The sequence below is a fragment of the Sapajus apella genome, unplaced genomic scaffold, assembly GCF_009761245.1.
Source record: "Sapajus apella isolate SASKATOON/1434 unplaced genomic scaffold, GSC_monkey_1.0 scaffold65, whole genome shotgun sequence".
In the NCBI taxonomy this organism is placed as follows: Eukaryota; Metazoa; Chordata; class Mammalia; order Primates; family Cebidae; genus Sapajus; species Sapajus apella.
In genome coordinates this window covers 5,266,977-5,293,460 of record NW_022437005.1, presented here as the reverse complement: position 1 = coordinate 5,293,460, position 26,484 = coordinate 5,266,977, and the positions used below count along the sequence as shown (strand labels likewise).

At 41.1% G+C, this 26,484-nt stretch overlaps 3 protein-coding genes across 6 annotated transcripts in view; 1 reads left to right on the top strand and 2 right to left on the bottom strand.

Annotated features, from left to right (window-relative positions):
- Positions 1 to 2,875: 2,875 nt before the first annotated feature.
- LOC116530120 (60S ribosomal protein L36a-like) lies at positions 2,876 to 3,301 on the bottom strand. Its single transcript, XM_032248096.1, has one exon. The coding sequence runs from the start codon at positions 3,249 to 3,251 to the stop codon at positions 2,931 to 2,933; it is 321 nt and encodes a 106-aa protein (XP_032103987.1). The 5' UTR covers positions 3,252 to 3,301; the 3' UTR covers positions 2,876 to 2,930.
- Positions 3,302 to 3,733: 432 nt separating this feature from the next.
- RBBP9 (RB binding protein 9, serine hydrolase) lies at positions 3,734 to 12,824 on the top strand. Its single transcript, XM_032248095.1, has 5 exons — positions 3,734 to 3,920; positions 5,106 to 5,148; positions 6,225 to 6,330; positions 9,236 to 9,321; positions 9,724 to 12,824. Exons 1-5 carry the CDS (start codon positions 3,822 to 3,824, stop codon positions 9,948 to 9,950), a joined length of 561 nt encoding a protein of 186 aa, XP_032103986.1. The 5' UTR covers positions 3,734 to 3,821; the 3' UTR covers positions 9,951 to 12,824.
- Positions 12,825 to 14,576: 1,752 nt separating this feature from the next.
- Positions 14,577 to 26,484, bottom strand: part of POLR3F (RNA polymerase III subunit F) — a 20,028-nt gene continuing 8,120 nt past the window's right edge. For 2 of the 4 annotated variants that reach the window (XM_032248092.1, XM_032248091.1), the window contains 5 exons: positions 25,638 to 25,750; positions 18,921 to 19,064; positions 18,594 to 18,701; positions 17,092 to 17,283; positions 14,577 to 15,727 (listed from right to left, as the gene is read on the bottom strand). In XM_032248092.1, coding sequence (XP_032103983.1) covers positions 15,650 to 15,727; positions 17,092 to 17,283; positions 18,594 to 18,701; positions 18,921 to 19,064; positions 25,638 to 25,750 — 635 coding nt within the window. In that variant the 3' untranslated portion in view covers positions 14,577 to 15,649. The remainder of the gene's footprint in view (positions 15,728 to 17,091; positions 17,284 to 18,593; positions 18,702 to 18,920; positions 19,065 to 25,637; positions 25,751 to 26,484) is intronic. The other 2 variants (XM_032248094.1, XM_032248093.1) reach the window with 2 other exon arrangements.

Here is a 26,484-nt window from a genome sequence, read left to right as displayed (position 1 = left end):
CTACTCAGGAGGCTGAGGCAGGAGAATTGCCTGAACCCAGGAGGCGGAGGTTGCGGTGAGCCGAGATCGCGCCATTGCACTCCAGCCTGGGTAACAAGAGCGAAACTCCATCTCAAAAAAAAAATAAAAAATAAAAAAATAAATAAATAAATAAAATGTACAATTTGTTAAGTTTTAACACCCATAACCACAATTGAGATAATAAACATATATATCACCCCAAAAAGTTTCCTCATGTCTCTTTGTTAATGGTGGAGGGTTTCCAGGTTCTTGGCATCTTGAACAAACAACTGGACAGAATGCACAAAGAAAGGAAGGAATGAAGGGTTTCATTGGAAATGAAAGTACACTCCACAGTATGTGAGCAGGCCTGAGCACAGGGACTCAGAGTCCCTATTATAGATTTATTGGGAGTTTAAATACCCTCTACTTAGGGTACGCCTTATGTAAATGAAGAGGATGAAGTGAAAGTACAAGGTCATTTACTTGGCTTATGCCCTGTGGAGAGGCTATTTCCTGTCATAGCTGACGTGTGAATTGGTCTTCTGTTCCCTGCCTCCAGACCCTATTTTCCTGCTTTGTCTCCCCATTGAGAGATGTGATCCCCATAAATCTTTATGGGAGGCAGAGGGACTGATAGTCTTTTATCTCTAACTACTTCATTCTGGCTTAGGGAGTAGTCCTCACCTATTGGAGATCACAGGATTTGCCCTGCTCTGTCTAGTGGGGGCAAGGTAGCTTCTTGATGGCCAGGGGTGGTGTCTTCACCTGAAACTGTCTGGAACCTTTGTTGCATCATCATCTGAGGCTTGATGGTCTACAGACAAGAGGAAATGATTTTGATTAAAAGATTTAATGGGGACTTTAGGGAGTGGATAACTATGCCATCAGAGATGTTTGTTGTAGAGTTTTGCTGGAGAAAACAAAACGTGATCTGCTCTAGAATATGTTTCCTTAAAGTCTTAGCACAAGCAACTCCATTTTGGTTTGGTTTGGTTTGGTGGGGTCTAGTGCATGAGTTTAGTCCAAAACAATGGCGTTCCAAAATCTTGTGAAAAAAATTCCCCCTTTTTGATCAGGTTCTCACTTAGGTGAGAGCATGACCAAAACTTAGGGTCTTAGCACCACTCTCAGTTACCGTCATTTTGGGTTTCCGGTCTCAGTACATTCTTTATAGGTTATGGTGTTCTCATGGTTGCACAGTTCTTTGAGCTTTTGTCATTACAGTTAAAGAGAGATCATTTGACATTCTAGAAGTGGCTGCGTGCAAACATTTAAAACCTTTGAGAGAATATAGTGCGCCAGGGAGACTATTATTCTAACTATTGGGAGGATAGCACCAAGAGTTCAGAGTATGCTCCTAAACCCAAGGCCCCATAAACCAAACCTCCTAAAATCGAACAGATCAAAGAATGAGCCAAAGAGTTTAGTCACTTAACTAAGCAATTTCTTCATTAATCTCCTACCACTGAGTTTCTATGGTCTTCATTTGATGTGTTTCTCCATAGGCCACAAGTGCCAGCAGCTACACAGGCACTTTTCTGTTTAGCCAATCCTATTATTTAACATAACTTTCACAAGAGAATTTAAAGTCTGTTGTGTAACGATAGACTTTATAGTAGAATTTGCTACAGAGCCTATCATGAGGGATTTATTTATTTATTTATTGAGACCGAATCTCGCTGTATCACCTAGGCTGGAGTGCAGTGGCATGGTCTTGGCTCACTGCAACCTCTGCCTCCCAAGTTCAAGTGATTCTCCTGCCTCAGTTTCCTGAGTAACTGGGATTACAGGTTCTTGACACCATGCCCAGCTAATTTTTGTATTTTTAGTAGAGACGGGGTTTCACTATGTTGGCCGTGCTATGTTGAACACCTGACCTCAGGTGATCCGCCTCCCTCAGCTTCCTAAAGTGCTGTGATTACAGGCGTGAGCCACCGTGCCCAGCCAGCAAGGGATACATTTCTAATCATGGCTTCTTTTACTTTAAACCATGGTAAAAGGACCTAACAAATGATGCCCTTCTAGAAGAGTGACAGGCTCCTGGCAATGTTCTCTTTAACCCATGATGTGGATTAGAGGAGCGAACCAATGTTTTGTTTTTGACTGATTATGAAGCAACACATGTACCATTAAAGTTTCTTACTCACATTGGGCCTTTATCTTTTATCTATCAAAGTACAGGTTATTCATGTATAAGGCTGCCTGCAAATTCCTTCGCAAATAAAAGTATACCCCATAAGTGCACATAACAGACCCTTTTCCACTTTTATTGTTTGTAGAGGCATAAGCGAGAAAAATAATATTCAAAGACAAGAGTTTCATGATAGTAGAAGTCTTAATCTGTGAACTTGGGAAAAGCTGTTCACATCAAGGATGCCATTTTCTTCTTGGGAGAAATTTCCCTGGTTAGCTTTACCTCAACAGTTCCAGTGGGTGCAAGAGTTCCAAAAGTGTGGCAGGACCCTTCTCAGCTGCGAGGCCATAAACCCAAAGCCCAGAGTCCTAAAGTTTTGTTGTAGTGTGGATGACAAGGAACAGTCTTTCTCCAATGTTTCCAGAAGATTCAAACCATAAAAAACTTTCTTTACCTGGAGAAAATACACTGTAGCATAATAATCTACTATTATAACATCAGCCCTCTTGCATGGGAAAGCTTTTAACAACCAGGATGACAAATTGGAATTCAAATAACAATTGAATGTAATTCCTTTACAAAATGTTTAAATGGCCCACCAGGTGACCAAATGTATATGAAGCCTTGTCTTCCCAGGAATATGGGACTAAACATTGGTTATAAACTATTTTAAACAATTTCAGTGTCAGCTGGTTTAAGATGAAAATCTGATGAAGTATTTTCCTGATATTAATTAAATTTTTTTTTTTTGAACATAAACTCAAGATTTTATTGTCTTCATAAAAGATGACACTTAGAACTGGATCACTTGGCCCTTTCTCTTCTTATCTCCTCCCAATTCAAAATGCTTGCATCTTTTAATAGCCAGCATTCTCTTAGATCTGCAGTTGGGCTCAACGCACTCGAGCCTCAGCACAATCGTCTTTGGAGTTTTAGCCTTTTTCCGGAAAATCGGCTTAGTTTGCCCACCATAGCCACTCTGCTTCCTGTCATAACGCCGCTTTCCCTGGGCATACAGAGAATCCTTGCCCTTCTTGTACTGTGTCATTTTGTGGGGTTGGTGCTTGCCACACTTCTTACAGAAAGTCCGGCGGGTTTTAGGAACGTTCACCATTTCTGCGTGAGCGCTACCGGCACGGAAAGAAAGAGGCCGGACCAGAAACGGTATTAATTAAATTTTTTTTTGTTTTACTTGGGTTAGTAGCTTTATACAAGGAAATTTCATGCAAAGCAATGAAAAACAACCACCAGGGCTGATACCAACTACTAAAACTGTTAAAAATCAGAAGCAAAAATAATATGGATTTCAGGCATTCCCAAGTTATAAATGGTTTCTGCATGCTTGAAAATAAAAACAAACTTTCCTATAGAAATATCAGTAAGTCTAGCAAAGAAATAACACATCCTGGGCATGTCACAGCCTGTCTTAAATAAGGGGAAAACATGAGAGCACTAGTAGGATGCAAGTAAAGGGTGCTTTGCTTCACTACTGATGGAAGCTCAGAGGCTTGGTTCTTCCCTGCCCCTCGCATCCCGCTGAAGGCAGGCCAAGAAGAGCGGAGCCCTGGCCTCTGGGTTTCCGGAACTACAATTCCCAGGATGCCTCGGCGCAGGCTCCGGGCGGGTGCAGGCTGGGCTCAGCTCTGCTGGACCTGCGCTGGGGGACTCTAGCCTCGCTGCGCTCATGGCTTCTCCTAGCAAGGCAGCGATCGTTCCCGGGAACGGAGGCGGGGATGTGACCACGCACGGCTGGTATGGCTGGGTGAAAAAGGAACTGGAGAAGGTAAGCACCAAACGCCTCGCTGCTCGGAGAAGTCAGCCTGCAGGGGGAGATGGCGGGAGAGGACGCAGGACTGAAGTTTGAACGTGCGTCTAATGCCCTCTAGCAAAGCCCTGTGTTTTCCTTCCTGTCCCCCGCTGCCCTCTCAAACTCGGAGCCAGTGGTCGAATTTTGGTTGGCAAAACCGCCTGGAAGACTTCTCTGAGGGCTCAGCCGTTAGAGTCAAAGGAACCCCTTTCTTTGAACTGCAGCGGCTGAACTCCCGAGCCCCGCCCCCCATATCTGCTGCTGGATCAGATTTGGGACTTCCCAGATAATTTTACATCTTCACTGCTCCCCACTTCGGATTTTAAAAAATTAAATATGCAATACTTAATATATGCAAAGGATAATACATAACATGCGCCTACATTATCAGGCATAATGTAATGAATTACCAAACTAAAATCTGGGACATTGCCTATACATTATCTTCCAAACGACCCGTATATCCACCTATCTCAGTCCCCTGCCATCCTGAAATTTTTTCATCTGCTTCTCTTTTTAAAATTAAAGTACTTTTCAACCTATGAATATACCGTTTAAACAAGGCTGTTCAGTTTGGCTTCTTGGTGAACTTTATAAAAATGGTATCTTACTGTAGGCTGCCCTGTGCCATTTGATTTTTATTTTTTAACCCTCTTCTGTAACGAGGCGGTAAGTTGGCTCCCTAGGTTGCCGTCCTCTAGAGCCAGTCTCCAGAATAGATTGCAGGGCTGTGGCTGAAAATCCTGCTCAGAGCTACAACCCCAAAGCTCAGGGCTGGAGCTTCTGAGAGGATGTATCTCCAACTTTCTGTATCACGTTCTTGTGCCACGTTTTACCTATTCCCTGGCACATAGTCTGTTTGCCTTCAGGTCAGTCTGTCTAGAACACATTTGTTCATGCCTCTCTATAGATGTAGGCCTGTAGAGGCAAATATAGAGTACAAATGCAGATATAGGTCTCTCTATAGAGATCAACGGAGCTCCGTAGATGTAGAACTACAGATGGAGTTTATGAGAAAGGATGGTCACTTAACCTTCATTTCATAACACAAGTTAATACTAAATTGAAAACGATCATATCAGGTGCCTCATTTCTTATCAGCAAAGTACTAGTTGTAATTAAGCTCTTTATTATAGCTTTTTCTCCTCCCTCATATCATAGATACCTGGTTTCCAGTGTTTGGCTAAAAACATGCCCGACCCAAGTAAGTTTTAAACTTGTTTTTAAACAGCCTCATCTTGTTGGGTTTTGATATTTTGTGGTAGAGAACAAGAATATAGTAGAGGAGAAACCAAAGATGCCTAAGAAAGAATAAGACATGCAGCTTGGGGAGGAGGGTGTAAACCAAAAGCCATAGAAAATTCTAATAAGGATCAGTAAAGCACGTGGGTTGGAAAAATTTAATTTTCAACTTTGTATCAACCTTATTTTCCCTTCTCTAAGTCTACAAATATTTTCAGGCAGAATTTGTGGGCATTATATTTGAGGCATAGGTATAAAACTTTACAGCATCTATTTGAGATTCTAATGTTTACAAATGTCATATTGCTACTTGTGTTCTGGGTATGCCTATGACTTACTCAGGAATCTCCTTTTTGGAAAGAATGAATAAATATGTGTGAATTTTAGAGAGAATGTTGCAAGAGTATTTCGTTGTTTTTTTTTTTTTTTTTTTTTGAGACAGAGTGTCACTCTGTTCCCCAGGCTGGAGTGCAGTGGCACTATCTCAACACACTGCAGCTTCTACCTCCGGGGTTCAAGTGATTCTCCTGCGTCAGCCTCCTGAGTAGCTGGGATTACAGGTGCGCACCACCATGCCTGGCTATTTTTTTTGTATTTTTAGTAGAGACAGGGTTTCACCATTTGGTCAGGCTGGTCTCGAACTCCTGACCTCAAATTGTCCACCTTGGCCTCCCAAAGTGCTGGGATTACAGGTGTGAGCCACTGCACCTAACCAAGAGCTTTTTTTTTTTTCTTTTTACATTTGAAAGTTTACAGTAAAGTTTCAGTTATATTTTATTCCTCAGTATTTTCTTACAAGAACATGGTGGAAAAAAAAAAAAGAAAAGAAAAACCATTTACCAGAACTGTGGACTTGGGTCTTTCAAGTAGTAATATATAAGTCTTTGGCTCTGTTAACACAGTCCTGTCTCCTGTTGTGGTCCTGCAGTTTTAAAAGTTGTGAATTGCTGAATAGTTGTCTGTTAGAAAGATGGGGCAACATGGGATTGAGACTGCCACTATCAAATGACAGACTTTTTCTCTATCCTGAACCTTAAGTTACAGCACGGGAGAGCATCTGGCTGCCGTTCATGGAGACAGAGCTGCACTGTGATGAGACGACCATCATCATTGGCCACAGTTCTGGGGCCATTGCGGCCATGAGGTACGATCTTTGTTAAACTGCTGTCCCCTTCGTGAACTCCGGCCGTGTTTGCTTGAGAAATACTTTGTGTATTTTTCTTAAATTTCTGTTGCAGAGGAAACAGTGCTGACCTCTAAAGTGGTAACTTAATCTGTCCTAATTCCTTCCTGGTTTTGCTAGTGGATTGAAAAAAAAAATCTGCCCTTATTGGGGTGCAGTGATCCTTTTAAAGCATAAGTGGCTGCAAACCCCAGTGGCTTCCCGTCAGTCAGCTCTGATTCTCTCTCTACAGACTCTCCTCTTCTCCCAGCCAGGTGAACTGACCTCATTGCAGGTCCTGGAACATGCCAAGTACACACCCATCTTGGCCTGCTCTCATCCTTCTACCTGGGACACTCTATCCCTAGACATCTGCATGGCTTTCTATTCCCCTTGAGGTCTCTGCTCAAATGTCTCCTTTTGGTGAGGCCTTCTCTAATCACTCCATGTGAAACAGCTTCCTCACTCTACTGGCTCTGTCCCCTTTATATCTTATTATCTCCAGCACTTTTCATCATCTGACATCCTGTTTATTTCTTGTCTGTCTCTTGCCAGTAGAATGTAGACTCCATGAAGCCCTCCCTTAAGGCTAAAGGGGAGATGTCATATTCTAATGAGAACAGTAGGGATGTGCCCATGAATCCTAAGGACTGGGGATTTGCAGGTGGGTAACACTGCAGACACAGTCTACCATATGCCAGGCTCTCTTCTAGGCAATGGGGTTTCAGTGCCAGCACTTTTCACCATCTGACATCCTATTTATTTCTTGTCTGTCTCCTGCCAGTAGAATGTAGACTCCATTGCAGTGAGCCGAGATCACGCCACTGCACTCCAGCCTGGCGCCTGGTGACAGAGCAAGACTCTGTCTTAAAAAAAAAAAAAAAAGAGAATGTAGACTCCATGAAGGTAGGGCTTCACAGAGGGGACAGCAGAAAAATAAACAGGATAGTTTATTTGTCTGTCTCTTGCCAATAGAATGTAGACTCCATGAAGCTCTGCCGTTAACCATATTTTAAGAGGCACTATGCAATACCAGAAATGTACCTTTGTTACCACACACTCCACATTACCTTGTATTATTCATTTTGTTGTCTTATGTACATTTCTTTCAATAAACTGTCAGCTCCTTAATAGGCATGAGTCCTATTGATCTTTGCGTTCCTGGTGCCCATTACAGTGCCTGGCAAGTGGACACCCAGCTAACCATTAGGTTTGTACAAAACTAATTTCCAAAGTATGAGTGAAATGTGACAAAATTAATGAATCTAGGTGCTTGTTCTTTCAATGTTTCTATAGGTTTGTTATTTTTCTTTTTTTTTTTTTTTTTTTTTTGGGGACGGAGTTTCTCTCGTTACCCAGGCTGGAGTGCAATGGCGCGATCTCGGCTCACCGCAACCTCCGCCTCCTGGGTTCAGGCAATTCTCCTGCCTCAGCCTCCTGAGTAGCTGGGATTACAGGCACGCGCCACCATGCCCAGCTAATTTTTTGCATTTTTAGTAGAGACAGGGTTTCACCGTGCTGACCAGGATGGTCTCGATCTCTTGACCTTGTGATCCACCCGCCTCGGCCTCCCAAAGTGCTGGGATTACAGGCTTGAGCCACCGCGCCTGGCCGGTTTGTTATTTTTCAAAATAAATGGGGAAAAAAATTTAGGCCCAAGTACAAAATACCAACCCTAACTCTTTCTTGGCACAAAGGCCTCTTGAAACTATTACTACTATGTGTCTTTCCTTATCCCGGTCCTTGCTGAGGGAGACTGCTGTCTGCAAATATTGTCATTGTGGTTTTTGCCATTAAAGGAGCCTCACTCTACTGGCTCCTATCCTCTTTATGTCTTATGAGCTGAGGCACTTTTCATCATCTGACATCCTGCTTATTTTGTGTCTGTCTCCTGCTTACTTTTAATGGCAAAAACTGCAATTACTTTTGCACCAACCTAAGCGTTAGCTGGGTGTCCACTTGCCAGGCACTGTAATGGGCACCAGGAACACAAAGATCAATAGGACTCATGCCTGCCCTTAAGGAGCTGACAGTTTATTGAAAGAAATGTACATAAGACAACACAAATGAATAATACAAGGCAATGTGGAGTGTGTGGTAACAAAGGTACATTTCTGGTATTGTACAGTTTCTTAAAATACAGTTCACAGACCAGTTGCATTAGAGTCATGCCTTAAAATGCAGATTCTAAGGCCTGAGTCTCAACTTTCTGAATCAGAGGCTCTGGGGCTTAGCCTGGGAATCTGCATGTTCACCAGCCAGGTGACACTGATGCATACTAAACATGGATGGATTGCACCTTTTTTATTTAATGGGAAAGGTTTGCAGAAGTTTGAAGTACCTTGAAAAATGAGTAGGAGCCCGGGCGTGGTGGCTCGCCCCTGTAATCCCAGCACTTTGGGAGGCCGAGGCGGGTGGATCCTTTGCAGTCAGGAGTTTGAGACCAGCCTGGCCAACATGGCAAAACCCAGTCTCTAATAAAAATACATTCCTGTAATCCCAGCTACTCAAGAGGCTAAGACAGGAGAATCGCTTGAACCCAGGAGGTGGAGGTTGCGGTGAGCCAAGATCGCGCCATTGCACTCCAGCCTGGTAACAAGAGGGAAACTCCGTCTCAAAAAAAAAAAAAAAATAAAAATAAATAAATAAATAAATAAATAAATAAATAAAAGAAAAAAGAAAAAAAAGAAATGAGTAGGAGCTCTTCCAGTAGCTACGGTTAGGCTTGTAGTTCTGCCGTTTCCTTGCTACTTTTCACATCAACCTCAACAGCAGATAGCACATGCTTTCTGCAGGTTACCTCAAATGAGTTTTTAAGTAGTTTATTGACTTTTTGGTGATCAGAGGTAACACGATATATTAGCTGACATCATTTTTCTCTCTCCAGGTATGCAGAAACACATCGAGTATATGCTATTGTATTAGTGTCTGCATACACATCAGACTTGGGGGACGAAAATGAGCGTGCAAGTGGTAAGTCTGAAGGTAGAAATTTGACAAAGCCTTTCACTAGACATGGGGCTGTCTGTTCAGGTTGCAGAAACAGTGCTGTCTTTCAGATAGGCTAAAAAACTCTAATAGCATATGAGAAAGATTTACCACCTATCTTGGGATATAAGTTCGCACTTTGATTTCTTCCCAAGCCGTAAGTCTAGAATTGAACCAGAGAGGCCTGGTTTTATTTGAACCATATACCACCTCTTCACAAGTAACTACGGTATCAGGCCCTACGGATTTGAAAACAAAGGAAGTGCTTCTAACTCACACTTAGGCACTGCTCCTTTGTGTCTCTATGTGGGTCTCCAGTAGGTATTTTAGAATATCTAGAAGGGAGATTATTCATGGGCACTGAAAGGTTATTTTTTTTCCCCATAGGATACTTCAACCGCCCCTGGCAATGGGAGAAGATCAAGGCCAACTGCCCTTACATTGTACAGTTTGGCTCCACTGATGACCCGTTCCTTCCCTGGAAGGAACAACAAGAAGTGGCCGATAGGTTGGAAACCAAATTGCACAAATTCACTGACCGTGGTCACTTTCAGAACACAGAATTTCATGAACTGATTACTGTGGTAAAGTCTTTGCTGAAAGTACCAGCATAGACTGGATGATTTCTGCTATTTCGCATCTCAATATAGGGGTAGAGTAATAATATCTACTATCAGCCGATTACTAGACACATGAAACATCCAGTTAAGTTCCAAAAGTGCCTGAAAAGCAAACACGTTTCAATCTAAGTTACACATGGCATTTCCATTTCCCACAGACTCTTAAAACTCCCCAAATTGCTGTGAACTACAGCAGTATTTTCCTCATTTGATAAGAAACATAAGGACAGCTTAACTACCCTTTTCTATCCAACGTAAGTCAGAAACAGAACCCAGGTTTCCTGATTCCCACTCCCGAGTAAAACTAAATAATAGGTTTTATCTACGTTGAAGGTATTGCATTCTTTTCCTCTTTGAAATCAAACTTTTCTATTTCACTGGGGAAAGAAAACATGACTGAAAGTCCAGAGTTTAGCTTAGAGCTCAAAATACTAGCTGCTGTTTCAAGCTGGCCCAGGGCCTTAAACCCAGACCTTTGACACTTGCCCCTGAGTTGTTCAGACATGTTGAGAGAGACCGAGACAGGAGTCTTCCAGAGTCAGGCAGGAAGGAGAAGCACAGCAATATACATACATAAATATACATACAACTAACTAGATTTGTTTAAGGCAAGAGTGGTGGGACCAAGGCCACGTGGAGAGCTCATGGCCTGTCTAAATTGTTGCCATGTGGAACTGGGGCAGTGTTGCCAGTTTTCTGATTTTGTGTGTCTGTATGTGGAAAAAATCTCCAAATTATGGTTTTAAAATTTGGGGAATATACATACACACACATACACATGCATACATACCTACATACACACAATCCATATACATATGGATTATGTTAGTTGGTAACAACAGTATATATCAAAAAATTTACAAACTGCAAGACAAATAAAATACAAGTCATCCATTCGTGACCATAGTCATAAGCAATAACCTGGCCAGGGGCTTTTAGATAATTGTGAAGTCTGAGAAAAGACAAAGATAACCAAAATGAACATAATGTCAAAGGACAAAATCATGGGGACAATTTGGATTCTGTTCTAAAGTCAAGTGTTTTTCAAAAGAACCTTTCCATACTTCATGTTCTGTTCTATAGAGTTAAACCTTTTAGCTTCTATGGTCCTTTAGATCTCTTCCTTGCACATTCCATTTTTCTTCTGATCATACTTCTTCAAAAAACCCTTTTTTGGCTGGGTGTGGTGGCTCATGCCTCTAATGCCAGCACTATGGGAGGCTGAGGTGGTTGTATTGCTTGAGGCCAGCAAGGGCAACATAGCAAGACCCCATCTCTACAAAATATTAAAAAATTAGCTGGGTGTGGTAGTGTACACCGGTAGTCCTAGCTACTTGGAAGGCTGAGGCAGGATTGCTTGAGCCCAGGAGTTTGAGGCTTCCGTGAGCTATGATCTTGCTGCTGTACTCCATCCTGTGTGATGGAGCCAAGAACCTGTCTGTTAAAAAAATAATAATAATTAAAAGAATACCCTTTTTCATTTCCCAACATTTTTTGGCTAGTATGATCTCTAAGTGTTCCTTCAAATAATTTCCAGTGACACCACACTTGATGTTGCAGAGCCTAAGTTTGCTGCAGAAATATAATTTCCTATACTTCATGCCAGAAGGAGATTCCGAGTGATCACTTAAACGAAAAATCTTGGTTTTTAAATGTGCTTAGACAAAAAAATCAGCAAAGGTACTCTAAACATTTAACAGCAATCATCTTTGGGGAATGGGCATTTTAGTAGGTACAGAGTGGTAGACCTCCTTATTTTACTTTCTCCACCTGAGAAATTATTTGAATTTGTTACACTAAACATGTATTTTCTAATCAAAAATAATTAAGATTTAAAACAACATATTTGGCTACTAAAAAGCAAATTATGTATGTCAGTTGAATAATTATGTTGTTAAAGAGGCTGTTTAGCACTAATGTGACCAAATCTATAGTCAAAGTTTGATTTTACTTGAATTTTTTGGAAATTTGTTATTGGCATTACTCTCTGCCTTGTTCTTTGTGAAGTCCTTTCCTAAAAAACCAAACTTATACAATCTAGTTCACAAAATTTTGTTGACCTCTTCCTCTGTAGAAGTGAAAACCAAATACATATAATTGAAAAATAATTCTGATATCTTCATTCCTATAAATTTAGACCTATAAGATTGTTGAGCTTTGCTACCAAATATAGTAACCAGTAACCACAGTTAACTGTAAAATTGAAAATTCAGTTCAGCCAAACTAGCCATATTTCAAGTGCTCAGCAGCCACTAGTGGCTATTGGCTACCATATTGACCAGCCAATATAGGCTATTTCCATCATTATAGAAAGCTCTATTGGACAGTACTGGTCTAGGACATATATTTTATATTTTCCCCTCACCCACCATCCAATAATGAGTAATAGTTCAAAGTGAAAGTGACTTAATTTGAAATTACTTCTTTTTGGCTAGTTTGCTTAGCTGATCACCACGAACATCGTAGGTCTATAAAATTTACTAAATCGCCAAACTAAGATTAGGGACATTTCATGGGAGAATCCAGACAAACTATTCATTAAAAACCACAGAGTCATGGACTGTCATGATTTCTGTTTTGATTCTTTGTGGTCATCATTGAGTATACATGGGCATCTACATACACTGGGGAGTATCTATTCTCAGGTGAGCAAAATACCAAATAACGAATGGAAACCAACTGTAGCTATTAGACTTCATATGCAATTTGATTTTTTGGTGCTGTCAAGAGTCTAGAGTCCCCTTGTTTTGGTTACAGTTTATCCCTAGGATAAATGATCCATTTAACTATTCATCAGAGGTGCTGTATTTTTTAATTGTCTCTTGTCTCCAGTTAATTTTCAGAATTAAAAACATGCCATGGGAAAAAGTTTAAAGGTTCTCTTTATTGGTGAGGCAAGGAATACTTTTGTTTTAGCCATTGAATGTTAAGCTCTAAAAACCAATCTTTAGCTATAAAGACCTGAGACAAAGCCTATATTTAAAACATAAGCTGGTTTCATCTCATTTCTAGCTCTCTTCCAAGTTCATTTTTCTTACTAAATAAAACTAGTACTTTTTGATAGGCCAAGTCCCAGGAAGGACAGACATTGTTCTTAACCATTCCAACTCTCACTGAGGGTAGAGGAGAAACCCTCTGTAGTTTCAGGTTCCCAGATCCTTTACATATATGTATATTTATTTTACTGTCCAGAGGTCATTTTTTTTTAACACCTATTATACCATGAATACATAGGGAAGAGGTTCCGGCAACTCAGTCTCCTTCCCATTGGTTCTCACAAAGTGTGCTCTTCAGGGTGGAGCAGGCTGGTGCTTCAGTTGAACCCAGGCGCTTTTTTTTTTTTTTTTTTTTTGAGACGAAGTCTTGCTCTGTCTCCAGGCTGGAGTGCAGTGGCGCAATCTCGGCTCACTGCAACCTCTGCGTCCTGGGTTCAAGCGATTCTTCTGCTTCAGCCTCCCAAGCAGCTGGAACTACAGGTGTGTGCCACCAGGCCCAGCTGATTTTTGTATTTTTAGTAGAGCCAGGGTTTAACCATGTTAGCCAGGATGGTTTCGATCTCTTGATCTCGTGATCCGCCTGCCTAGGCCTCCCAAAGTGCTGGGATTACAGGCGTGAGCCACTGCACCTGATGAACCCAGGTACCTTTCTTTTTGGCTTCTTTTTCTGATCATTTTCCTTCCTGCATTTCAGAAAGCTATCTCAGCTCTTAGAGTGCTTAATATGCACATTAATTCTCTTGGCAAGAATCTTGCCCTTGTTTACAACAATGCCAACGGCATGTAGACTCTTCCAGTTTTGCCATGGTAACACTTGTGGGGTATTCCTTTTTGAACAGTACCCATTCCCTTGATGTCTACAATATCACCTTTCTTATGGAGTCGCACATAGGTGGCCAAAGGAACAACTCCATGTTTTCTAAAAGGCCTAGAGAATATATGTTGGGTGCCTCCCCTCTTTCCCTTTGTGTTCTTCATTTTGGTGAATTACTGGAAGATGGTGGTTCCGGCTGAAGGACTATGTATCTTATATATGTATATATATATATTTAATACTTGAAATTATTGTTACAAATAGCTAGTGTCATCAAGTGCTAATTCTATAGAGCTGGCCACAAAATATATCCGACAAAAATTGGTTACTGAGCTGAATTTTATTTTACTGATACCACTTATCTTAAAATAACTCTTCTGACGTCCACTTAGAACATCTCCAAACTGGTGTCAGAACCCAATCCTCAGTACTAGTGGAGCTTGAATTCCTTTCCAGGGTCCCATGTTTTTGGCTTGGATACAGAAACTTCTAAGAGGAGCTACAAAGTGAAAATGTGAGAGCTGAAATTCTAAAAAGCCCTACAGCCAATATCTGTGCAACAATATATCAGATAACCTAGTGTTTTCCTATGTGGCTGACGATAGGAACTGAGAGTGCTATTAGAAATCAGGACAATTATAATGGCTTTCTGTGTAGATATATCATACCATGATTTTTAGAACAGAATAAGGAAGGGAAATAAATCTAAAGCAGAGTAAGAAAAGAAAAATGTTACTCCCTCTCAAAGTGTGAATGGAAGGCATGTGAATAGTTTTAGTTAATGCTGTAACAGAATACCGTACACTGGCGGTTTATCAACAATAGAAATTTATTTCTCACAATTTTGGAGGCTGGGAAGTCCAAGATCAAGGGGCTTACAGATTTGTTTTCTGGTGAGGACCCACTTCCTGGTTCGCAGATGGCTGTCTTCTCTCTCTCATGTTGCAGAAGGGGTGATGGAGCTCTCTGGGTCTCTATACATGTGCTAATCCCACTCATGAGGGCTCTTACTCTCCTGACCTATTACTTCCCAAAGCCCTACCTCCAAATACAATCACATTGGAAATGAGATATCAACATTAGAATTTTGGGGGCACACAAATATTCGTCTGTTGCAGACAAATAAGAATCTAGGGAAAATTCTAGCAAAGAATACATCTGAATTACAGAGTGAAACATAAGACTTTAAGAAAGAAGGAAGAGTGAAAATATTCTTTAGGATGAAAATGATATTTATGTACTGAAAATATATCCTTGACAGTAGTCATCGGGTTTGAAGTAAATATGGTAGCATAATCTAAAAGAATATTTCTGAAATAAAAGGAATTAATAATGTGTGGAAAAGGCATGTTCCACTCTCCCCTAGTCAAGTCATACCCCAAGTCTGCATACACTCCTTTGCTATTCCTGCCTTTAACCACTTTTAATTTCTTTTCAATGAAACCACTGAGAAAGTAGAAAACAGAAGTGGTGATAGTGAACCAGATATTAAAAAAAGTTCCAATGAAGAACTTAATAAATAACTTTTAAAAGGATATTTTTACACTCTAGCCATTATCATAGTACTTGGTAAATATGGGTATGTTGGCATCTTTTTCCTTGACCCATCAGAAGTCTTGAAAGATGTGGTCCTCCAGAGTTTCAAAGTGTTTTATTTTTTGAAGAATGAATTTCACTACTAACCTTATTTCTTTCATATTCTACTGGCTACTTTACCAATATAAATTCAGTCTTCATAAATAAAAAAATATGTTTTCATAGCTGCAAGTCTATATCCATTATTGTGAAGTTTGCTTTCAAGGAGATTTGATGTTCCATCATGAATTAAATTATCTGCTCTCAAAGTAACTTCATTTGCAAAAGGTCAGTAAAGTTCGTAGCTATTAAAATTCGAGCCACTCTGTCATGTAAATACAGTTAGATGGTGAAATTTCACCACCTTCATGGCAGTCATCAAAAACCTTTAAAAGAGAAAAAAATTATATTCAAACTAAAGTTTTAAAATATCTAAGACCCAACCACTTATCTAAAGCAAAATTTAAAGCAAAACTTTCAAATTGAAAGGGATTAGGCCTGTATTTAAGAACATACTATAATAGGGCCTGCTCTTTGTGACCATCAAGTTAGGAGAAGTTAGTGGAGATGCCTTTTACTGTGGCATTAAGATGACCATGCTCACCTGTCCACTGGGCAAAAGGCTATCAGCAGGTAACAGAGGAATACAGGAAGGGAGATCTATACATATGAATGACTTAATTTTGATTAACTGAATGTTTTATGTTTAGCTACCTTTCTGTGAAGGGTGCAAAATATAATTCCTAGTATGTTAGCCTTTTGTCTAGGGATTGAAACCAGGGCATAGAGAGCTTGGACAGATTCTGGTATAATGAAATAAAACACACACAGGCTCATGACTATAAATGCCATGAGGACTGGGACAGTATCTCTTGCCCTCTATCCTTAGTGCCTAGAGCACAGAGTTGGCATTTATAAAAGCTGGGAATGAATAAAGGAGGAGTGTTGGGACATGCTGCAGGGGAAAGACACCATCTTTGGGTTTGAACCCAGTTACTTCTAAGCTGTATGCCACTAGGTCTTCCTAAACCTAAGCTGCTTCACTTTTAAGGGAAAATAACACCATTAGCTTCAAGAATGTAAGGATTGATGAGACCACGCATGGAAATCATCAAGGATACTCTGGCCCAAGGTAGGTTCTTAACAAATCTCATTTTCTGCCCTATTTAGGTGAAATGATTAGCCCTCATCAAAAAGTGTCCATTTCAAGGCCAAGAGCAGAAAACGCAAATATCCTTAACGTCGTTATTCCAAGAAAGAATATAAAGCAGGGGGCCAGGTGTGGTGGCTCATGCCTGTAATCCCAGCACTTTGGGAGGCTGAGGCAGGCAGATCACCTGAGGTCAAGAGTTCGAGACCAGCCTGACCAACATGGTGAAACACTGTCTCCACCAAAAATACAAAAGATACGCTGGTCATAGTGGTGGGTGCCTGTAAACCCAGGTACTCGGGAGACCTGAGGTGGGAGAGTTGTCTGAACCAGGGAGGTGGAGGCTGCAGTGTGCCACTGTACTCCAGCCTGGGGGATAGAATGAGACTCTGTCTCAAAAAAAAAAAAAAAAAAAAAAAAAAGGGAATGATGTAAAGCAATGATTTGTTCATTAAAGGTCTGTTCAGCAAGGTTTCGTGGAGGTTTGAACAGCTCTTGGTCAACCGTAGGTCTGAGAAAATGGGTCTGCCTGCTCTATTTCTTAATGTGGCACTTGTACCCTGGGGCAGTCAAGTGTAAAGTAAAGCCACTTGAACTCACCGGGCAGAGACCACAGGGTGCCCGGACCAAACCCGTGGGCGGGATGATTGGATTGACTGCCCTGTACAGTTTCATGTGTCCGTCTACACTGCCAACTGTGCCTTCTTTTGCAGCAATGATTGTCATCTCCACTTTCCCATCATAAATTAGTGTATTCAGGATGGTTTCAATGTCCTCCATGGATAACTCTACCTGAAAAAGGGACACATTAGAAAGGATACAAATAGGACAGGGAGACATCCACTTGGAGGGTGTGAAAAACGGTAAAGCGTTGCCAGGTGTAGTGGCTCACGACTGTTAACCGCAACACTCTGGGAGGCCGAGGTGGCTAGATCACCTGAGGTCAGGAGTTCGAGACCAGCCAGGCCAACATGGCAAAACCCGATCTCTACCAAAAATACAAAAATTAGCTGGGCATGGTGGCGGGTGCTTGTAATCCCAGCTACTTGGGAGGCTGAGGCAGAAGAATGCCTTGAACCTGGCAGGCAGGGGTTGCAGTGAGATGAGATTGTGCCATTGCAGTCCAGCCTGGGCAACAAGAGCAAAACTCTGTCTCAAATAAACAGTAAAGGGTCACAATTCTGTTGTGAAATGTGAGAAACATTATGCTAGGCTGGGGTAATTAAAAGCACAAAGAGGAGTGACAATAGTCCAAGTTAGCACAAACCACTGAAATGCTAGGGACAGAACTCCAAGCTCATGCTGCTGTGTTTGACACGTTCCGATATTTTTACTTTCTAAGTAAAATCTAGAAGTCTCATAAAAAAGTAACATTTCTTTAGCAATAATTTGGTGGAGAATTATAAAATGCTTCAGCAAAAAGGCACTTTAGATATCAAATAGTCCAAGTTCCTAGTTTTTATAAATGAGAAATGTGAGGTCTCGGAAATTAAAATGAGATGTCCAAAATGGCCACTTTGATTTCTTCACTGTGAAAGCATTGGTGTCCTTAAAAAAAAAAAATTCAAAGGGTACAGTGGCTCATGCCTATAATCCCAGCACTTTGGGAGGCCAGTAGTTCAAAACCAGCCTAGGCAACAAAATGAGACCCTATCTCAAAAAAAAAAAAAAAAAAAAAAAAGACATCAGTGACCTTATGTATTAAGTCTTCAAAACAATGTGCTAATATTTATTTACATCTCTAAGTAAGAAAATGCCAAAAATGACACCTGATGTCATCTGACATTTTACACATATGCTGAAATATCCCTGAGAAAGTCGAGAACTTGTCAAAACAGACTTTTGAACTTGGGTGGGAAACATGCTGCCAGGCCTGTATTTTACTGCTCTATGTGCCAAGCTCAAGAACAGTTCAGTTAATGCCCGATGGCAGTGAATGCCTTTGCCTAAGGTACAGGACAGTATTTTCCCAAAGTGGATTCTGCAGAATGTTCATAGCTGTCATCTCAGAAAAACAGTCTGGGTCAAATACACATTTGGAATACATTATAATTTGTGATGAAGAGTAAGTTTTTTAAAAAAAGACGAAAGTCAGTTCTGACCTTACTAATTCCCAGTTCACAGATATATTTCCACACTTCATGTGATGAGGCAAATGAACTATTTCTTTGTATCATTGGGTTCTGTTTGCTTTCTCGTGCTGCTTCCGCCTATAAGGATTGAAATATAAGAAATCTAAACAAGAATATTGGTGTTTTCTGAATACAATTTATACTGAGTCAAACCAACAGCAGAACATATTTTGTTTAGTAAAAATTACCAATTTCAGGGTTTTAATTCTTGTAAAATATGATAAATAAGATTAAAATCCTTTATGAAAAGCTTTTTAAAAGAAAGTTTGCAGTGATGTTTCCTCAATCATACCTCACCTTGGATTGTAGAAATTTAAAACACTGTTGGTTAAGCACCTCTACAAATTCAGATTCAAAATCCTGGTCACTGTACCAGGCTCCACCAGTCACAGACCGGTCTGGCTGCAGGTTATACAGCATATACACCTTCTTTTTTGAGGCCTAGGAGAGAACATGCACAGTTCACGTGTTATAACAATTTCCAAAAATGAAAATAAAACACCTATATTGTGAAACAGTTTAACATTTACAAAATTATTGCAAAGACAGTACAGAGAGCTCCTATACACTCCATGCATTTCCCCTATTTTTAACATCTTGTATTAGTGCGGTACACTTGTCACAATTAATGAACTAATATTGATAAATCATGACTAACTAAAGGCCATTATTAACTAAAAACAGCAAAGGGTTGCTGAGTGTGGCAAATCTGAATCTTTATTAGATTTCATTAGTCTGAATGTCCTTTTTCTGCGCCAGGATTCCATCCAGGACATCATACTACATTTGGGTGTCATCTCTCTCAGGCTTCTTTTAGTTGTGACAGTTTCTCAAACACCATATTTCTATGACTATGGACTCAGGAGTATTTATTTTATACTTTGAGTTACATTCCAATACTTCATCGTTATTCTCACGTTGGAAGCTTTGGGCATTGGAAGCTTTTCATTTGGTTCCTGTATCCCTTTGACATATTCCCATTAGTGTGTGTGTGTGTGTGTGTGTGTGTGTGTGTGTGTGAGAGAGAGAGAGAGAGAGACAGAGAGTGTGTGTGTGTGTGTGTGTGTGTGTATTTTAGTAACTTTTTTTTTTTTTTGAGACAGGGTCTTGCTCTGTTGCCCAGGCTGGAGTGCAGTGGTGCAATCTCAGCTCATGGCAACCTCTACCTCCGGGGTTCAAGCGATTCTCCTGCCCCAGCCTCCCGAGTAGCTGGGGTCCCAGGCACGTGCCGCCACAGCCAATTTTTGTAGCTTTAGTAGAGTTGGGATTTCACCATGTTAGCCAGGCTGGTCTTGAACTCCTGACCTCAGGTTATCCATTTGCCTTGGCTTCCCAAAGTGCTGGGATTACAGTCATGAGCCACCATGCCTGCCTATTTTAGCACCTTCTTACTTTCCAGCACTACAAGATGTCAGGAACATTTTCTGTATGTTCATTTTATTGCAGGACAGTATTAGAAACCAAGACTTGGGCACTAGACATGTTCACTGCCATCGAGATGCCATCAGTTCTAGGCCTTCTCAGTCGGCAGCACAAGCTTTATGTATGCAAATTAACCCCTGTATATATACACATCAATACTCATTTCTAAATGTAACCATCTTTAGATTTATATTAAATTACACAAGAGTCCGTACTGATGTTTTCAAGTCTCATCCATTGCTACATGGATCACTCTAACTTCCCTTGTTTATCTGCAACTGCCCACTCCAACAGAGAGGAACCCAAATTTCACTGGGTGTTTAATGAAGAATCTGAGCCAAGCATGGTGGCTCACACCTGTAATCCCAGCACCCTGGGAGGCTGAAGTGGGCAGATGTTTGAGTCTAGGATTTCAAGACAGGCCTAGGTAACATGGTAAAACCCTGTCTCTACAAAAATACAAAAATTAGGCCAGGTGTGGTGGCTCATGCCTGTAATCTGAGCACTTTGGGAGGCTGAGGTGGGAAGATCACAAGGTCAGGAATTCGAGACCAGCCTGTCCAAAATGGAGAAATCCAGTCTCTACTAAAAATACAAAATTAGCTGAGTATGGCGGCACATGCCTGTAATCCCAGTTACTCAAGAGGCCGAAGCAGGAGAATTGCTTCGAGCCAAGGGGTGGAGGTTGTGGTGAGCCAAGATCGTGCCACTGCGCTCTAGTCTGGGCGACAGAGCAAGACTCCATCTCAAAAAAAAAAAAAAAAAAAAAAAAAAAAAAAAAATTAGCTGGGCATGGCGGCATGTGCCTATAGTCTCAGCTATTTGGGAGGCTGTGGTGGGAGGATGGCTTGAGGCCAGGAGGTTGATGCTGCAGTGAGCCATGATCATCCCACTGCACTCCAGCCTAGGTGACAGAGCCAGACCATGTCTAAAAAAAAAAAAAATTGGGCCGGGCGCGGTGGCTCACGCCTGTAATCCCAGCACTTTGGGAGGCCGAGGCGGGTGGATCACGAGGTCAAGAGATCGAGACCATCCTGGTCAACATGGTGAAACCCCGTCTCTACTAAAAATACAAAAAATTAGCTGGGCATGGTGGCGCGTGCCTGTAATCCCAGCTACTCAGGAGGCTGAGGCAGGAGAATTGCCTGAACCCAGGAGGCGGAGGCTGCGGTGAGCCGAGATCGCGCCATTGCACTCCAGCCTGGGTAACTAGAGCGAAACTCCGTCTCAAAAAAAAAAAAAAAAAATTGGCTAGACTTTGTCCCTTTTTCCTGGGAAGTAACTTCCACATCTTTGGAATTTCCCAACGGCCTTGTTATTCATGGTGAATCCCTTAGATCACACCTGGGTTTATGCTAACAAGATGACTCCTGAAAAGACCCTATATAGTTTCAGGATAGGAGTTGTCCATGCTGGGAAGACCAACCACATGATTAGAGGGTTGCAGCTTTGGGCCATGTGACATCCGTCCAATCTCTTGGAAGGGGAGAGGAGCTGGAGATTGAATTCACTCACAAGACCAAAGATTAAATTAATCATGCCTGTGTAATGAAACCCTAATAAAAACTTTGGACACCAAAGCTTGGGTAGGCTTCCAAATTTGATTCTGTCATACAGAACAGTTTACCCTAAAAATATTTCTCATGATTCACCTATTCAATTTTCCCTACCATCCCAGCTCTCACCCCTGATCTTTTTAGTCTGTATAGTTTTGCCTTTTCCAGTATGTCATGTAGTTGGAATTATACAGTATGCAGCCTTTTTGGACTGGCTTCTTTTACATAGCAATACGCATGTAAGATTTACTCATATCTTTTCATGATAGCTTATTTCTTTTTATAACTGAATAATATTCTGGTTTGTTTATCCATTCACCTATTGAAGGACACCTTGATTGCTTCCAGTTTTTGATTATGAATAAAGCTGCTATAAATATTCATGTGGTTATGTGGACATAAGTTTTCAAATCAGTTGGGTAAATACCTAAGAGCATGTGGTAAGACTCTGTTTAGTTTTGTAAAAAACTACCCAACTTTTGCCAGGTGTGGTGGCTTATGCTTGTAATCCCAGCACTTTGGGAGGCCGAGGCGGGAGGATCACGAGGTCAGGAGATGGAGATGGAGATCCTGGCCAATATGGTGAAACCCCGTCTCTACTAAAAATACAAAAATTAACTGGGCGTGGTGGCGCACGCTTCTAGTCCCAGCTACTTCGGAGGCTGAAGCAGGAGAATCACTTGAACCAGGGAGACGGAAGTTGCAGTGAGCCAAGTTTTTCCACTGTACTCCAGCCTGGGCAACACAGGAGACTCCGTCTCAAAAAAACAAGAACAGGGGCCGGGCGCGGTGGCTCACGCCTGTAATCCCAGCACTTTGGGAGGCCGAGGCGGGTGGATCACGAGGTCAAGAGATCGAGACCATCCTGGTCAACATGGTGAAACCCCGTCTCTACTAAAAATACAAAAAATTAGCTGGGCATGGTGGTGCGTGCCTGTAATCCCAGCTACTCCGGAGGCTGAGGCAGGAGAATTGCCTGAACCCAGGAGGCGGAGGTTGCGATGAGCCGAGATCGCGCCATTGCACTCTAGCCTGGGTAATAAGAGCGAAACTTGGTCTCAAAAAAAAAAAAAAAAAAAAAAAAAAAACAACAAGAACAAAAATACCTACCCAACTTTTTTACAAAGGGGCTGTACCATGTTGCATTCTTCGCAATGTATGAGTGTTCCTATTGGTCTGTATCTTGTCAGCATGTGGTATTACCAATTTTTAGATTTTAGCTATTCTAATAGGTGTGTAGTGGTATCTCACTACACTAAATTGCATTTTAATTTGCAATTCTCTAATGAAAAATAACGTAAGGCATCTTTTCATATGCTTATCTGCCATCTGTTTATCTTCTTTGGTGAAGTTCAGATCTTTTGCTCATTTTTTTTTTTTTTTTTGAGATGGAGTTTTGCTTTTGTTGACCAGGCTGGAGTACAATGGTGCAATCTTGGCTCGTTGCAACGTCTGCCTCCCGGGTTCAGATGATTCTCCTGCCTCAGCTTCCCAAGTAGCTGGGATTACAGACATGTGCCACCATGCCGGCCTGGTTTTGCATTTTTAGTAGAGACAGGGTTTCACCATGTTGGTAAGGCTCGTCTTAAACTCCTGACTTCAGGTGATCCACCTGCCTCGGTGTTCCAAAGTGTTGTTTTCTTATTGTTGAATTTTAGGAGTTCTTTGCATATTTTGGAGACAAGCCCTTTATCAAATATGTAATTTGCAAATATCTCGTAGTATGTAACTTGTCTTTTCATTCTCTTAACAGTGTCTTGCAAAGCAGAGGTTTTCAAAAATTTTGTAAACTCCAACTTACCAACTTTTTCTTTCACAGACTACTGTTGGAGTTGTAGTCCAACAATTCATTAACAAAGCCAAGGTCATGTAGATTTTCTATGTTTTCTTTAAAAAGTTTTAAGTTTTGTACTTTACATTTAGATCTAACTAAGATTATTTTAACTCTTAAAAAGACATGGAAGTTCACCAACGGATGAATGAACGAAATATTATATACATCTGTACAATAGAATTTTAATTGGCAATAAAAGGGGCCGGGCATGGTGTCTCATGCCTGTAATCCCAGCACTTTGGGAGGCCGAGGCGGGCAGATCATGAGGTCAAGAGATTGAGACTATCTTGGCCAACATGGTGAAACCCAAAGGAATGAAGTACAATATGGATAAACCTTGAAAACGTCATGCTAAGTAAAAGTAGTAATACCCAAAAGACTACATATTGTATTATTCCACTTATAGGAACTGTCCAGAATAGACAAAATCTATAAAGGCAGAAAATAAATTAGTGGTTGTTAGGGCCTGTGGAAAGAGAGGCTGGGAAACAAATACTAGTGCCCACATTTTGGGGTGATGAAAATGTTCTAAAATTAGGACAGCTGTGAGGGTCGCAACAACTCTTACAGTAAAAACCAGTGACTGCAGGCCGGGCGCGGTGGCTCAAGCCTGTAATCCCAGCACTTTGGGAGGCCGAGGCGGGTGGATCACGAGGTCAAGAGATCGAGACCATCCTGGTCAACATGGTGAAACCCCGTCTCTACTAAAACTACAAAAAATTAGCTGGGCATGGTGGTGCGTGCCTGTAATCCCAGCTACTGAGGAGGTTGAGGCAGGAGAATTGCCTGAACCCAGGAGGCGGAGGTTGCGGTGAGCCGAGATCGCGCCATTGCACTCCAGCCTGGGTAACAAGAGCGAAACTCCGTCTCAAAAAAAAAAAAAAAAAAAAAACCAGTGACTGCAAATCCAGAGATTTTACACTCTAAAAGGATGAATTCTGTAGTGTGAATGATAAATTATATTTCAGCAAAGCTGTTATTTAAACATAAAGATGTAGAAGGTAGACTGGCAAAATGAGGCTACGTGATGGATACATGGGGATTCATTATATTATTTTTTCTACCTTTGTATATATTTGAAATTATCCATTAAACAATGTGGAAGGGAAATGCTATTCTAAATGAGAGAAGTGGTACGGCATAAATATCATTTGATAAAGAAAATCACTAATGAGCATCAAATTCTTATAATTGATGTTATACTCTTATAATTCTTGTTTTATTCAAAATTAAAAACTTGAAGTAACATATGTAAGTGGATATTTGAGGAAAGATCTACTTAGTGCCACAGACTTAACAGCTTTGAAATGATAAAATTTGAATTATAGCTTTAATCCATTTTTCTTTGTTTTTAAAGACTCAATCTTGCTCTTGTCTGCCAGGCTGGAGTGCAGTGGTGTGATCTCAGCTCACTGCACTTGCCTCTGGGGTTCAAGCAATTCTCCTGCCTCAGCGTTCCCAATAGCTGGGATTACAGGCGCCTGCCACCATGCCTGGCTAATTTTTGTATTTTTAGTAGAGATGGGGTTTCACCATGTTGGCCAGGCTGGTCTTGAACTCCTGACCTCAGGGGATCTGCCTGCCTCAGCCTCCCAAAATGCTGGGATTACAGGCATGAGCCAGAGTGCCTGGCCTATAGCTTTAATTCTTGTGAAATGTGCACTGAAGCAGACTTTATTCTAGGGGAATCTCAGTTCCTGGGATGTGTACATCAGTGAGGTTAGGGGCAGATGTCCCTCAGAAAGCCAGCTCTGAAGCAGAGGTGGGACAGGATGAGCAGGAGGAAAAACACACGTGTACTGGCAGAGAAGCTCCACCAAGGCAGGGATCTTTCTATGACTTGTTCATTAATGTATCCCAAGCACTCAGTACAGTGCCTGGCACACAGCAAACAGTTTGTTGAATGAGAAAGCTAATATGTCAGGATAAAGTAAATTATCTTACACATCACAAAATCTGGGAAAAATGTTCACAGTTCCAAAGATTCTTCACTGAAGACAGTAAAATAGTTTTAGATTTTTGAGTGGGTGAGAAATCAAGAACTGTGCAGGGACAAGTCTAAGCAGTATCTCCAAACCAATTTAATCTCGTCTTAAATTTTTAAGTCTTTTTTGACCAGCTGTTCTAAATCATGACATAACTTCAAGAATAAAAACTTGAAGCAACATATGTAAGTGGATATTTGAGGAAAGGATTACTCACAGCTACAGACTTCACAGCTTTTATAAGCTTTTTACTTTCCAAATTCTTCAGAATTTTGTTGATTTCTGTTAATGGCAAGTTACTTTTATAACGGATATCTCTGCTCCATATTCCTATGAGAAAGTAAAGTAAAACAAGTTGAACTATATAGTTTTCATGGATTTTTCTTTTTTTTTAAGAGACAGGGTCTTGCTCTGTTGCCCAGGCTGGAGGGCAGTGGCTATTCACAGGCACAATCCCACTACTGATCAACACGGAGTTTTTTTGACTTGCTCCGTTTCCAGCCTCAGCCAGTTCACCCCTCCTTAGGCAACCTGGTGGTCCCCCACTCCCAGGAGGTCACTGTATTGATGCCGAACTTAGTGTGGACACCCGATTGGCATAGTGCACTACAGCCCAGAACTCATGAGCTCAAGCAATCCTCCCACCTCAGCCTCCCAGTAGCTGGGACTACAGGCATGTGCCACTGTGCCCAGCGGTTTTCATGGATTTTTAATTTTATTCCTCTTAACTTCTACCTCATTCCAAAGCTAACAGTATAAAGCTAACAGTAAAAATGAAATGACTTAGAGGTAAGAACTTTGGCTAAAATAGCAAAAATATGCTAAACAATAAATAAGTCTAATGCTTTATAAGACTTATTATAATGATTTATAATTTCAAACTAGAAATTTCTTGGAATCCCAGTGTGGGACATTTTTAAAAAATTTATGAAAAGGGCTGGGGACAGTGGCTTATGCCTATAATACCAGCACTTTAAGAGGCTGAGGCAGGTGGATCACCTGGGAGTTCGAGACCAGCCTGGCCAACATGATGAAACCTCATCTCTACTAAAAATACAAAAAAA

What these genes read in the sequence shown, in the direction of transcription:
- LOC116530120 (XM_032248096.1), bottom strand. Translation starts at nt 3,251, where the DNA reads ATGGTGAACGTTCCTAAAACCCGCCGGACTTTCTGTAAGAAGTGTGGC.
- RBBP9 (XM_032248095.1), top strand. Translation starts at nt 3,822, where the DNA reads ATGGCTTCTCCTAGCAAGGCAGCGATCGTTCCCGGGAACGGAGGCGGG. An exon ending in TAAAAACATGCCCGACCCAA is followed by an intron (nt 5,149 to 6,224) that starts GTAAGTTTTAAA and finishes CTGAACCTTAAG; the next exon opens with TTACAGCACGGGAGAGCATC. An exon ending in GGGGCCATTGCGGCCATGAG is followed by an intron (nt 6,331 to 9,235) that starts GTACGATCTTTG and finishes TTCTCTCTCCAG; the next exon opens with GTATGCAGAAACACATCGAG.